This window comes from Strongylocentrotus purpuratus, unplaced genomic scaffold (genome assembly GCF_000002235.5).
Source record: "Strongylocentrotus purpuratus isolate Spur 01 unplaced genomic scaffold, Spur_5.0 spur5_scaffold_11, whole genome shotgun sequence".
In the NCBI taxonomy this organism is placed as follows: domain Eukaryota; kingdom Metazoa; phylum Echinodermata; class Echinoidea; order Camarodonta; family Strongylocentrotidae; genus Strongylocentrotus; species Strongylocentrotus purpuratus.
In genome coordinates this window covers 25,651,530-25,665,034 of record NW_022145596.1, presented here as the reverse complement: position 1 = coordinate 25,665,034, position 13,505 = coordinate 25,651,530, and the positions used below count along the sequence as shown (strand labels likewise).

At 36.5% G+C, this 13,505-nt stretch overlaps 1 protein-coding gene across 1 annotated transcript; it reads left to right on the top strand.

Moving 5' to 3' along the window:
• Positions 1-6,683: 6,683 nt before the first annotated feature.
• LOC100892981 (tripartite motif-containing protein 3) lies at positions 6,684-10,156 on the top strand. Its single transcript, XM_003723910.3, has one exon. It carries the CDS (start codon positions 6,708-6,710, stop codon positions 7,902-7,904), a length of 1,197 nt encoding a protein of 398 aa, XP_003723958.3. The 5' UTR covers positions 6,684-6,707; the 3' UTR covers positions 7,905-10,156.
• Positions 10,157-13,505: the final 3,349 nt, after the last annotated feature.

The window sequence follows — 13,505 nt, the reverse complement described above, 5'->3', positions numbered from 1 at the left end:
CTGAAAATGGAAAGTATAGATATGAAACAGAGGTTAGAGTAAATTCAATTAAGGCAAGGGATCTAGATGATTCCATCGCCTAATTGCACGGAAATCTACTATAAAATATGATGCAGCAGACTGATCTTCATCAATATATTCATCAACTCTATTAAAAAATTAGTATATGTAACTTTTGGGGAGCTTACCCAAATATAGCCCCGAGAATATGGCATACGCGTATTTATCAAAATAAGCTCTAGAGACTAGACAATACTAAAAAATCACGACGTTGGTATAACAACGCCCGAATACTTGCGGAATGAATGCCTACCAAGTACAATACCCTTACACAAAATGATAATCCTACACAGTGCGTACCCTTAGTCCCTGACGCTGAAAAGAATACAGTTCAAGAATTATGATGAATTATAATATCAATTAAAGTGATGCTTTATGGGAGCGCGATCAAGTGCGACGCCCATGCACGTAGTTTCTCACGGAACGAATCTACACTCGGGAGTAAACCTAGCGGGCCAGGTGGGCGGTGCACCGCAGTGGTTTCTCGTTTTTGTTGGAAAGCAAATATTGAGTTTCTATTGTCGAAAAGTATTGATCACAGAGTCGCGTTATTGAGCCGTGGGTCACCGCTCGGTGTCATTTATCGAAAGGAGCTCTGGCAAAAAGGACACGCATGATTGTTGTGCGAGTTCTTTTCATGGCTAAAATGCCATGACACTGATAAACACGACACCCGGTGAGTCAGTAGTCAGCAATTCACTGCAACATTAGTGATATCTAGAATATTGAGTAATACTTGAATGCTGCTTGTCGTTGTTGTCACAGTGCTGTAAAGGTGTATAACTGCATATCAGATTTCATTTCTCAGTTTCATATCACTGTCGTCATTCTGCAGTTAAATTTCAATGTGCGGACTCAAGTGGACGGAAGGGAGCTTGTGAAAAACGGACAGACAAGAATATAGTCGCTGGTGCCTCGAAGATTCTCTTTGATCGTATTGATTTCACGATGCCCTGAAATGATGACTGACGAAATGTGATCAAATAATTGTAAAAAATATCATCTTTAACCAGCAACACGATTGTCTGAAGAACCCTTTCTCTGAAAAGACCGGGTAATCACCTCTCTCCAGTAATTTAGCCAAAACATAGGTGAGTAGTTATGATTAATGTCTATTGAATGCTACATTTTTATTGTCTACGAATCAATACCGAGGATTGTCACCGTGGCTTTAGCCTGATTGTGCTATTTAGATTCCTAGTCAAGAATAAGCATACAATATATTTAAAAATGTGTCATAAATAAGGTGACCATTGCATGTCAACGTATCAGGTGTTCTATAATGAATTCCCTCGTTATACATTGAGAGGCTGTATATTCTATGAAGCATATTCGTAGGCGTATGTTTCAAAGGATTTAATTCTAATAATAATTGCTGATAATAATAATAATAGCAATTATAATAATGATAATGATAAAGATGATGATAGATAGATGGATTATTTTATTGATCCATATTCAAAACATAGAAAATTGGCCTCCACTGGCAGCACATAGACAAAATACAATGTAGTTACAAGATAATTGATAAACACTTATATGATGATAATAATACTAAATTATTATCAATTATAATAATAATAATAGTAATAGTGGGGTTTTGTTAAGCGTTTATGTCTGTCAGACTTGATAATCCCGGCGCTCCACAGTGTTATTACCCCGGCTTTAGCATGGGTGCCAATATGTTACTCTACCATTGTAAGGAATGAATTCACTGACTCCTCCGTGTCCAGTGTGGCCTATGGAGATTAATGACTTGCCGAAGGACGTCGTTGGTGAATAGTGACATATTTCAATCATCAAGTTCATTTCATTAGTGCATGCGTTTAATGGCGATATCGAAGTCATGTTGGAATAAACCTCGAGCAAAAGATTCTAATACGCCACTGATAAGGTCGAAATCAGAATGATATCAGACCAAATATGATATTTAGATTTAGCCTACAAATGCCATGAATTGGTTGGTTTAATTTAATGTTGGTTTGCCTCGTTTAATTGTCGGTGTGTCTGAGGTATAAGCTGATTCTATAAGGTACACCCTGTCCAAATTGACCGATCAGTGGGGGTAATATGGATTAGTCTTTCTCACGCATTACACATTACTAACCACTTACATACGCCAAGATCATAGTGCTTATTGGGTACATTGAAACTTCTTTGAACATATAGATGTAGCCCTCCCTTTGGGATAGGGACCACTCACAAACGGTATATGTGGTTGCTACAAATTTTTACAAAATAATTCTTTCTTAAATACGCCTATAGGGTGAACAAAAAAAAATCGGCGTTTCCCCCAAAAGCATAAATCCATATCAGAACAATTATTCCCAAGAGCAATTACCCCTGGAAAACTACCCAAAGGGCACTAATATCTCAACTACGCAATCACCATTTAAGTGAGTAAGGCAGAATGACAATGCCTTATAAATCCTTTGTGTTTTACGTAACATCGTGTCCCTGGAGAAAAATATGACCTGTCAAGACAACTTTGGTTCTTTATTGTTTTGTCGTGTATTTACGTAGAGTCTTACAGACTATCACCGTCAGAAAAGCAGCTGTATGGTCAGCCTTGGTGCCAACGTTTTTGTTCACACCATATTCATATTGTACAGAGAAGGTTTCTCTGGAAACAACCTTGGTCAAAATAATGGCAAATCAATATGAACTTCATGATGAGTATTTGTCAAAGTTTTTCTAAGCAAACAGGCCATGTTTGTTCACAAAACAAGAATGGCGACAACTGACTGATATTTGATTTGATTTGATTGATTTATTCGAATTTATTCTATTTCATAATCAATTGTTTGCACAATAAAGAACATAGTTGACAAAGTAAGTTCAAAATTATAAAATAAAAAACGGGAATCTACCGGAAATCATAGCTTGTTTTTGTAGGTTCCCAAGAATAAATATAATGTTAAAATTATTTTCATAATTCATTTTAAAGTGTCTAAATAATCGAAATATACAAAACGAACAGAATTACAAAACGAAACACAAAGGACAGGAAACTGACATTATCATTCCATCGTCGTCGGGTTATAATATATACTCTCCAAAAAAAAAGGGGGGGGGGATTCATAGATATATTGACAAACGAGGACGAGGTTCAAAACGAAAAGTAGATGTGTTGTGGTCGAGTGGTTTTAACAACTTGACTCAGCATGTGAAGGTTGCGGGTTCCAGCTTCAGTACAGCATTAATTTCCTTCATTTATCACTCTTGACCCAGGTGTTTAAAGTAGGGTTTATTCCTTGAATACAGCGTGTGCTGATACCAGCTGTTGGAGCAGAAGCTGGGGTTCAAAATGATTTTTTTGGAAAGCAGTTTTGGCAGCACAATATGCGTTAAAGAATTAATTATTCATTTTCTATCTATCTTGATACCTTCTCTCATTACTTCTCTGCCATTCAGTACACTCTTGTAGCTGCATTCCACTTCCCATTTTTTTATGTTCTCTCCCTAGTTGGTTTTCGGCTTCCCTCTCAGTCTATTCTACTTTTCCTTCTTATATATTTTGATAATAATAAATAAGTAAAGAACATAAAAAAGTAAACTACGTTTGGAACAAAAACTAATTCTAAGTGCAAAAAAGAAGTCGAATCAAATAAGCATAAAGTACACAAAATGATTTTATGCAGAGAACTCGTATACCAGTACAGTTTCAAAAACTTTATTTATAATCACACATTTAATACATCAGTACAAAATAAGATAAAGAGAGATAGAGAGAGCGAGAGGGATGGGGGGGGGGGGGGTGGGGGGCGAGAAGGAAGAGGGTGGGGGTGAGGTTAAATTATAAGTTAGACTCTTTATTTCCTAAAACTTAGTAATACTCTTAAATATTGTTTCTTGGAATGTTTAAAAGTCTTCAAACTGTAGCGGAGAATAGCATTTTATGATCGTTATAGCATATATCGCTATTGCAATCTACACTAAATATATTGAAACTTTAACGCGGATAAAAAAATATATGAAAAGATGATATAAAAATCAATAGATTTAATTTAATTCACTGTACTTAAATTCAATGCAACGCCAACAAATAGTAAAGTCGAATGCCTATCAAACTACTAACTTACCTCCAGCGGACTGTGCATTCCTAGAACCCGTTGTTTGTCACGAAATATTTCGGCATTCTATATTTTCTAAAAAGATGGAATTTCAACTATTCAAAAGAAAAATAATACAAATGTATGCTTGCAAAAGGCTTTTCAAAATATGCCGAATATGCTCTTTTCTGTCCGCGTCATACTGCGGTTTGTGGTAAAAAGTTTCAAGCAACGGTCTTGACAATGCAAGGGAGCTATTGAACAATATCACCTTTGGCATGTTGAATAGAACAATGCCTTTTACACAGTTTTTTCTCAGAGTAACCGACTGGACAGCTTATCGCATTTGATTCTTTAGCTGTTCACTGTGAGTGATTTATTGAATTATTTTCTTCATTAAAACGAGATTGATTGATTAATCAATGTTTGACGTGTTATGTTATATGACTTATACAAATCCTTTCAAAAATAATAATAATCATATTAATAGAAATATTATTATATAGCGCATTATACCTTTATAAAAAGGTCTTAAAGCGCTTAGGAAAAAGTGAGTAGACGTGAAACAAATAAGCTGCAATACATTTTCTTTGACTAATGAGTACAAATATCAATGAGTCAATTAAACATATAAGTTTTAAGAGCAGTTTTTAATTAATGATCTGTCTTAGCTTGCCTTGCATTATGAAGGATATTTACTCCACAGCTCAAAACCACTTTCACCATAAGACTTTGTTTTGGCCACATGCACAAAATACATATCTTTCTGTATTGACATCTAATTTCTTACGGGGTAACATTTTATGAGTGACTTTGACAGATAGGATAGAGCCATGTGCCATGATAACATTTGAAAGCGAGCAGCAAGATCTTAAAGGTACTTTGTCCCTTTTGCAGCCAACCTCAAATTCTGTAGAACTTTGCAGGAATTATGAATATGTCATGTATGTCCTATCTGTGAAATTTAAACGTTAGCAGTGTCCTAATATTCAAATTATGCAAGGAAACCCGTTTGGCCTGCAAATGGGACATAGTGCCTTTAAACGGTAACCAATGTAAAAGTCCTAAAACCGTCGATATGGATTCATTTTATTTTTGTCTCATGCCTTGTACTAGCGGAGTTTTTAAGGACCAGAAAGGGATGTTTTTGATGAGAATATGATACATGGTTTTATTAACATTATCCAAACACGGTCGTAACAAGAAATGCTGCATTTAAATATGTATGTAATTAATGCATAAGTAGGCTTTAAATAGTATATTTGTGTGAAGTAACAAACCGTTGAATGTCATTCGGATCATGATACATAATAAAAGAGGAAGCGACATGAAGGTAAATTGAGGTAATGGATGCTTCACCATGAAGAAAAAAGAATGAGGAAGTGCTACTGCTAATTACATACTCCAAAAAGGGAATTCTGTCATGCAAGTATCAATTAAAGGGGAACTGATTTTCCTTTCCCTCAGATCATCTGAGGCCAAATCTTCTAAATCATGAAACGCCCTTGTATTTTTTAATATTACCCATGTTCTCTAAAATATATAATACGTCATTCTAAACAACAGACTACATGTGGGAACGATAGCAACAGCACAATTAAACATGCATGCAAAGATCCGAATGATAGAATACAGATGACATCTTAACCGTGACTGTGATTACATTACCCAATGTACCGTGACTAATTCAATGATTCAATGATGTATTTTGACAAATTACTGTATGAACGGTTTTGCGTGTGCATCCTAAAAAATCCTCAAATACTCAACAGTGACTTTGATTATATCGACCCAAGGTACCGTGATTAATACAATAATTGTGATTATCGTCTGAACAGTATTTGCGTGTGAATCCTCAAAATAGAGGCTTTTTACCATGCACAAATAATACAGTAGAAAAAAAATTGATGACAATAGCAGCGTGCTGTTGAAACACAACTTATAACCATGTACCGTGCTGTTGTAAAGTCAGACAACAATTAGATTATAACTGGCGTCAGAGCGACACGGAAGAGAAATGAATAGAAGGGCAGAAAATACATAGACGGGAAGAGGAGAAATGCCCCTTTTTGATGTGGCCTGCAACGTTTACATTTGTAGAGAACATAACCAATCCATGTTCATTAGTTTTCATTTGGGACTCCGAACAACATCTCTTTTCAGAGTGCTACACACTGAACTGTAACAGCTTATGCCGAAATGATGAAAAACGCCATCTGCTTGGTCTATTTGCAAGGAACCAAGCACTTGTGGAAATAAAATATAGCTTCTAAAGTGTAAACATTAAAGGTAACACACCGATGGGATATCTATAGATTTACTTATAATCAGCAAGCAGTGCATGGTTTATTCTTAGACGAAGATTTTAGCAAGTCATCACAACTATTTATGACAATTTGAAAATAAATGGTTTGCCAATCTGAAAAAGCGAAATTCTGCATAACATACGCCGATTAAAAAAAACAAATTAATAAATTCTTATCAAAATATACAGTTTTGTTTGTGATATGTCGTCTCTATATAGATGGATCATTTTCTTTAAAATCTTGATCAATAGCATTTTTTCTCTTTCTTTATTTCCTTGATATTGAACAGATGACCATGGCGGAAACCGCTGCCTCACTTGCTAAAGATCTCCGCGAGGAGTTCCTGACCTGCTCTCTTTGTTTAACCTGCTTCTCACGTCCTAAGATGCTTCCTTGCCAACACGTCTTCTGTACCCGATGTCTTCACAAGTGGTACGAGTCCAAGTCCAAAGAGAACGGTGCCCAGGCCAAGACGGTCACCTGCCCCATGTGTCGGGTTTCACAAACTGTCCCCGCGAGCGGCATCCTCGGCTTTCCTGATAGCCACGCGATGACGTCCTTGATGAACTTCCTAGACGGTCGCGTCGAGTCGACGGCGTCGTGGGGACCGACAACGATCGGACTCATTCGAGAGTTTGGGGTGAAAGGGAGCCAGGATGGTCAACTCTATAAACCGCTTGGTATCGCCATTAGCGCAGAAACAGGCGAGTTCTTCGTCACAGACTGCAAGAATCGAATACAGGTTTTCGACAACGATGGCGTGTTTGTCCGAAAATTCACATTTCCCCAGCTGGCCAAGAAATTCACGCCGACGCATCTGACTATGACAAAGCGACTGAGCTCGGATGGGAAGGAGTGTCTCCTGGTGTCCGATGTCAGTAACAAGCAGGTTCTCGTCTGTTCGCTGGGCGGGGAAATTCTCATGCGGTTTGGCGGCAACGAGTTGGGAATGCCCGGTGGTGTTGCGATCACGAAAGACGGATCGCTGCACGTCGTTGACATGTATGCCCGGGTGGTGCGGACTTACAATCGCTCTGGACAAGAGGTTCGTAGCTTCGGTGGTCTTTCGTCATCGCAGAAAAAGATCGACCCCAACACCGAAGCAGACGAATGCGTCTTCCGTAGCCCTACTCACATCGCGGTTACACGAGCTGACATCCTGCTCGTTTCCGATAGTCAATCACATCTAATTTATATCTTCGACAGTGACGGCGGCTACCGAAACAAGTTCAACTCGATAGGCAAACATGGAGGCCAGCTACAGTGTCCATCCGGTATAGCTATTGATAATTCGGGAAACATCTTGGTTGCCGATACATCGGTTAATAGCGTCCAGCTTTTTGACTATCGCGGTCGATTTCGAAATCGAGTTGACGACAGTTTCGATGGACTGCGAAATCCACAAGGCATGGCCATAGTGAACGACGAACATGTAGCAGTGGTGGACACGGATAACCATGCTGTAAAGCTTTTTTCTTATTTATAATTAATACTCTCAGAACCCATCAGAACTAAGTTATTGCAGACTAGTCTAAATCGTGGGTGTCTTTCCGTCCTGTAGGTGCAAACGAACTCGTTCTGGAGACCTTGCAGGGATTGTACGACAAATGCTTCAGCGACAATTTGGTCCGTGGTCAGCTTCGAACACAATTAGAATACCCTGGACCAAACGTTATCTAAGAATATCCCTAAACAGTATAGGTGGTATATTCTTGATTATTTTTAATAACGAGTATCAGCATCGATTTCAATCAATTTTTGTTATTGATGTGAAGATCAGTCCAATCTGTAATCTGTTCGTGTTTATATTTATATTATCTGTTTGTGTTTGTATTTTTTTCTGTTGATGTATTATAATCCTTACACAAATAAATAGTTTTCCTTTGGTCTTTATCATATCTGAGAAAAAGACTTGTAATATCCGAAGGGCACCCGATAAAACATTCTTGGGAATATAAAGATATATACTAGAATATAAAAAAACGTGTACTTGTGTTATCGTTATGATTGCTCTTTGACGATTGCATAGACCTCTGAAGATTGACATTTGCTGAGTAGTTTTGCCGAGATTTGCCTGATAGTTTTCCTGATTTTTTTCTTAAAAGTCACTGGTCAAGATACAATGTTGCCCACATAGTTGGATAATTGTTTTCTTAACTCTTTTCATAAAATAGTTGTGATAGTATGGCTTATTCTTTAAGGATAAACTTTAAATCTTCTCAGGACTTTGATGATGAATCTCCCTCATGCCAATGACTTTCTACATTGATCAATATAGTTCTGGGACGATATAGAGGATAAACCATAGTTTTGTCACAGCCATTTTATCTTCTCTAACTTTATGTTTCAAAAGTTAATTTTAATTCTCAGTAAGTATGTCTGAGCAATTTTTCTTAATTCATGTCCAAGCCAGCTGTAAATTATTTTCCGTTTGTTTGTGTCCACATTTAAGTTGGAGCAACCCTGTCATTAATCGTGCCAATATACTCTTATATTGTAAGCGTAAGAATTAATATATATATATATATATATATATATATACGTTATTTTAATCATCAATATCGATATAGGACTGCAGTCTGCCCAAGAATCCTGAAACTAAAGTAGTTGCGCCGCGTATAGAGTGGCATGGACAAAGTTTGAAACTGAACATGTGATATTCGGGAAGGAAACAACAGCCTCTGGCGGAATTGTGCTCTTACGCCCAACATTATGATTGTAGTCAACAAACACTGTCCATCCGATTTTTCATATGATTCAATCATTCAAATTCCATATCAATCTAGGCTGTTCGCATTCAATTATTTGACCTTTGAATTCCGGAAATTGGGTTCAACCAAGAAAAATACATAACCTCTTTATTTCCAATTCGATGCATACGAATACTCGCGTTTGCAATTATTATTATGGGCAATATTTGATGTAATGGCCACAGTGCGTTTGGAGCGTATCAAAGCATGAAGTGGTTATAAATCCCCTTTCCAGTCATGTGTACAGGCCTATTGAGGTTTTAGGTATAAGTATGTTGATAAGTGGTATTCGTACAGCAAAGAGAGAATTATGCCAAATGTCTTTTCTTTATTCAAAGGTTTATTTGATAATTTGAACTAACCCGTCTTCAAAAGAAACTCAAACACATACATTTCCAGTGTGAATCATAACTTGCATTCTCCTTTGGTATAAGTAAATTTTGTATTAGAATAAAATAGTTTAAACAGCTCTGAAGTGTTATCATGAATAATGTATTATTCATTGTTAGGTGAAAAATTCTGAATAATCGCCATGCGTATTTCGGCATAACCGATCTTAATATAAGACTAAATACGGAAATCAGTCTCTCATCAACTGGTTTTATTCCCATTAGGATGATTAAAGAAATTGATAGTGAAAACAAAAATAACTAACGAAACTAGTAGTTTGAAGAGGACTATAGTTCTCAGGTAGTCCTTCTGATTTTATTAGGAAGATACCTATTCTGCTATATTCAGAGAAGGATCGTTTTAACACAGATCGTATTTGGTTGATGGCAAATATAACATTCGTTTATCTCACTGTCTATATTTTTAGACTGACTAACTTGATCCGACAAAATTAACTTTTGATTATCTGGATTTAAGGAACATAATGGCTTCAAGGAGCTTATTAATAATAATAAATGTGCATATAAACTTATCATGAAAAGAAACCTATAAATACCCCCGGAAGCGTTATTTTTTATGCGGCACAGATTGGGGCTTTTTTTAAAAAGGGGTCTTGATTTACAGACTAATACTGGTCGTGTGCGTACTAGACAGTATAAGTTATGTAGTAGAGGTCTGTTTTTAATAGTGTTACATTTAATCCATTACAAATCATTACATTAACAATTAAAATCAAATTGGAAAACTGAAGAGGAGGCAGCACATCAATAAGGAGAACATCACAATAATTAGTCAATAAAACTGACTAACTTAAACGAAGAGGAATGTTATCTAAACACGATAGTTCGCGACGGATATACAAACTGGCAACCTCGCCCCAAACCTCCAGAAATACAGAGGTATGAAAGGGACTCCAAAACAGGGAAACCATTGCGGTTTCATAATAACGCTGGAAGCGTATTGTTAAGTAGGAGTGAATGGCCGAGGTTGGCCAATGCTGTACTTTTATCCGTCAATGTCCAAATAATTATTTCTTTACGTTCAACGCAAATCTTTCGAGGCAGTCATCGATCGCATATTGACCGCGTGGTATATTTCATAAATTCATCCCATTATATTTATTTTTCACATTCTTGTGCAATGTACGTTGATGCCAAGAAATTACACATACAGTCATTATTTTCATGTTTATGTATAGTTCTGAAGAGAAAACTATAATTTTGTGTCATTGATTTCTCAGACATCACTCATGTTTCGTATTCTGTTTTGTCATTGTAAATGTCATTGTAATGTTGTTGTTTTCTGAAATTGTGTTTTGAAATACTTTTAAAGAAAAGACACTTTATTTAAAATAAATCTATCACAAAAACTAAAAACTATCTTAAAGTAATTATTAGCCATATTTTGAATTTGGGCATTTTATTACTATCAACTTTCTTCTTGCCTTTCGATAATTATGATTTGAATAAAACGTGTGAATTATAAAGAGTATACGCTTAATGCTAGATTGAAAAGATGATATGATCACACAATACAATGTAACAAGTTTAGAAACAAAAATGATGATTTATTTTTTTAAATTTTTTACAGAATTGTTTTCTGGATTGAAATGGACGGCAGAGTAACTATACCATTTTTGTTTTTGTTCTGGAATATAATGTTTTATTATTCGTGCCGATATGAAATCTGACTTGCCGTGCAGGGGTCTCGATACCAGGCCCGCAAGGGGGGGGGGAGGCATTTGCCCTATACAAATTATGAGACTGTCGTGCATTATATATTGCACTATTATAAATTAGCCCCCCGCCCCCATCCCGAGGATGGTTAGACGCCCTGTTGCCGTGTAATTTTCTTTGCATATAATTTCTATAACCTGAAGTATAACAGTTTTGCAAAGATTTATTCTTGTATGTCCAGCCATTTTTTGAGCTGGATTAATTCAATAAAATCACAATGTTACGCTCACTCAAGATTTCCACGTGTGGTGTTTTGTAATTATGTTTTGTAAAAAATTGAATTTTAACTTCGAAATCACTTGGTTTTACGTGGTGAATGCATTGATGTCATCCGAAGTCACATTCTTTATACGGAATATTATTCAATTACGGATATTGGGGGAGAGGGAGAAAGAGAGAGAGAGAGAGAGAGAGAGAGAGAGAGAGGGAGAGAGAGGGGGAAAAATAGCAAATTTAACAACAGTATGCAGGTACTGATTAAATAGAACATAGTTATCGAATAGACAGGGAATACGATGCTCTGTGTGCAGATGTGTATGAGAGAGTGCGCGTTTGTAACCATGATTTACCAGATAAAGAATTCGGGGGTTATATGGGGATTGGCTCACATTTTTCTTACTTTGAGCCCTCTGCGAAATATCTTACTCTTTATGATTCGAAATTGTAATATCAGGGAAAACACATATCTTTAAAGTAGTTGTCAATCATAAAAAAATTTCCTCTATAAAAAATATGAGTATGCTCGGGTCACTTTGCAAGCCGTACAACCTATAGCGGACACTTTTAAATCAGGTCAATGCACTGTCCAATAGATCTTATCAGTAAAAGATATGAAAGCCCTTAGTTATGCCCCCTAAATGACAATGAATTACCAACAAAGGAAACTTGGATATAAACGATTTTTGTGCTGATTTTAGCAATGTTATCACAATTGAGGGGTTATCCCAGTAGAGCGAGTCCTTGAGACCAACAAGCAAAATATAGTACATAAGAAATATAGAAAAGAAGAAAGTAACAAAAAGTCCCTGAGACCGATAGCCCACGAGACTTGAAGGAAGATAGAATCAAATATATCAGTTTTTCGGTCTTTGGTCTACTACTCTATGAAAAGTGATTAGAAGGGCTCAAGTTATCAACAATATCGGTCTCGTTGGCTGTCGGTCTCGGTGTCGTGGGCTGTAAAGTTAGTCAAAATGAAGTACAGGAATGGTTCTGTTGATGACTGTTATTTTGGGGCGTGAAACATCTATCCATTCAAAATTTGACAAACGTTGAAAAATCGCTCGATTGAATCAAGTATCCATGCACGGTATAGGGCCAACATTCCTCTAACCAATAATGATCTTTTTTAAACATGACGGAAAAAACCCAGCGTATTCATGAAAAAAATAATCATTATCACCACCACCATCATCAGAACCATCGGCAATGTGGATACATGGGTAGCATACATCATGAGCTGGATTTTCGTCACTGAATATGGATTTGTCGCCTCCGCCCTCCACACCAAAAGTTGTTAATATTTCAACATATTTTATTCTATTTTTCCGACAAATTTATTTTAATACAGAAGACTGCAATAGGAGATAACACTGAAGGGAAATCCATAAAGTTGGGAAAAAAAGGGGAAGTTGTTATATTCAAATATAGGACATATAAATAAACATTCCTCTCTGGTTTAGTAAGCTGCAAATCAATCATCATTTTACATTTCTTTGTAAAATGTCCACATTTTTACACTTGACAGCTTTAAATACACTGTAAATATGCACATTCATCTAATTCAAAGCAATTCATCCCACGATTTATGTCATCTTCCAAAGACATTGACATACTGTGAAATGAACTTGTGATTCATTGATATACAGCTAAATTTTTGACGGACAAGCACAGGTGTAGGCAGACTGATTGATGGGGGGGGGGGGGGAGCGGTGACACACAACTTCATAGTCATATAGTTCCACAAAAGGTATTTTTATTTTTAAAATGCCTATATAAGGATGTTAACAACAAAAAAAAAAAAAAAAAATCCTCGTCAGAGCGGTGAAGGCATGTCTGTTTCATTCATATATCATACAGATTATGATATAGGAGAGTCCGAAAAACCATTACGCTACCTCGATCTGAATCAGATGCGTCTGTACAACAAAAATAACAAAAATAACAACAAAAACAACAAAATGAAATGGGTAGGATGGTGCGTCTAAAATA

What these genes read in the sequence shown, in the direction of transcription:
- LOC100892981 (XM_003723910.3), top strand. Translation starts at nt 6,708, where the DNA reads ATGACCATGGCGGAAACCGCTGCCTCACTTGCTAAAGATCTCCGCGAG.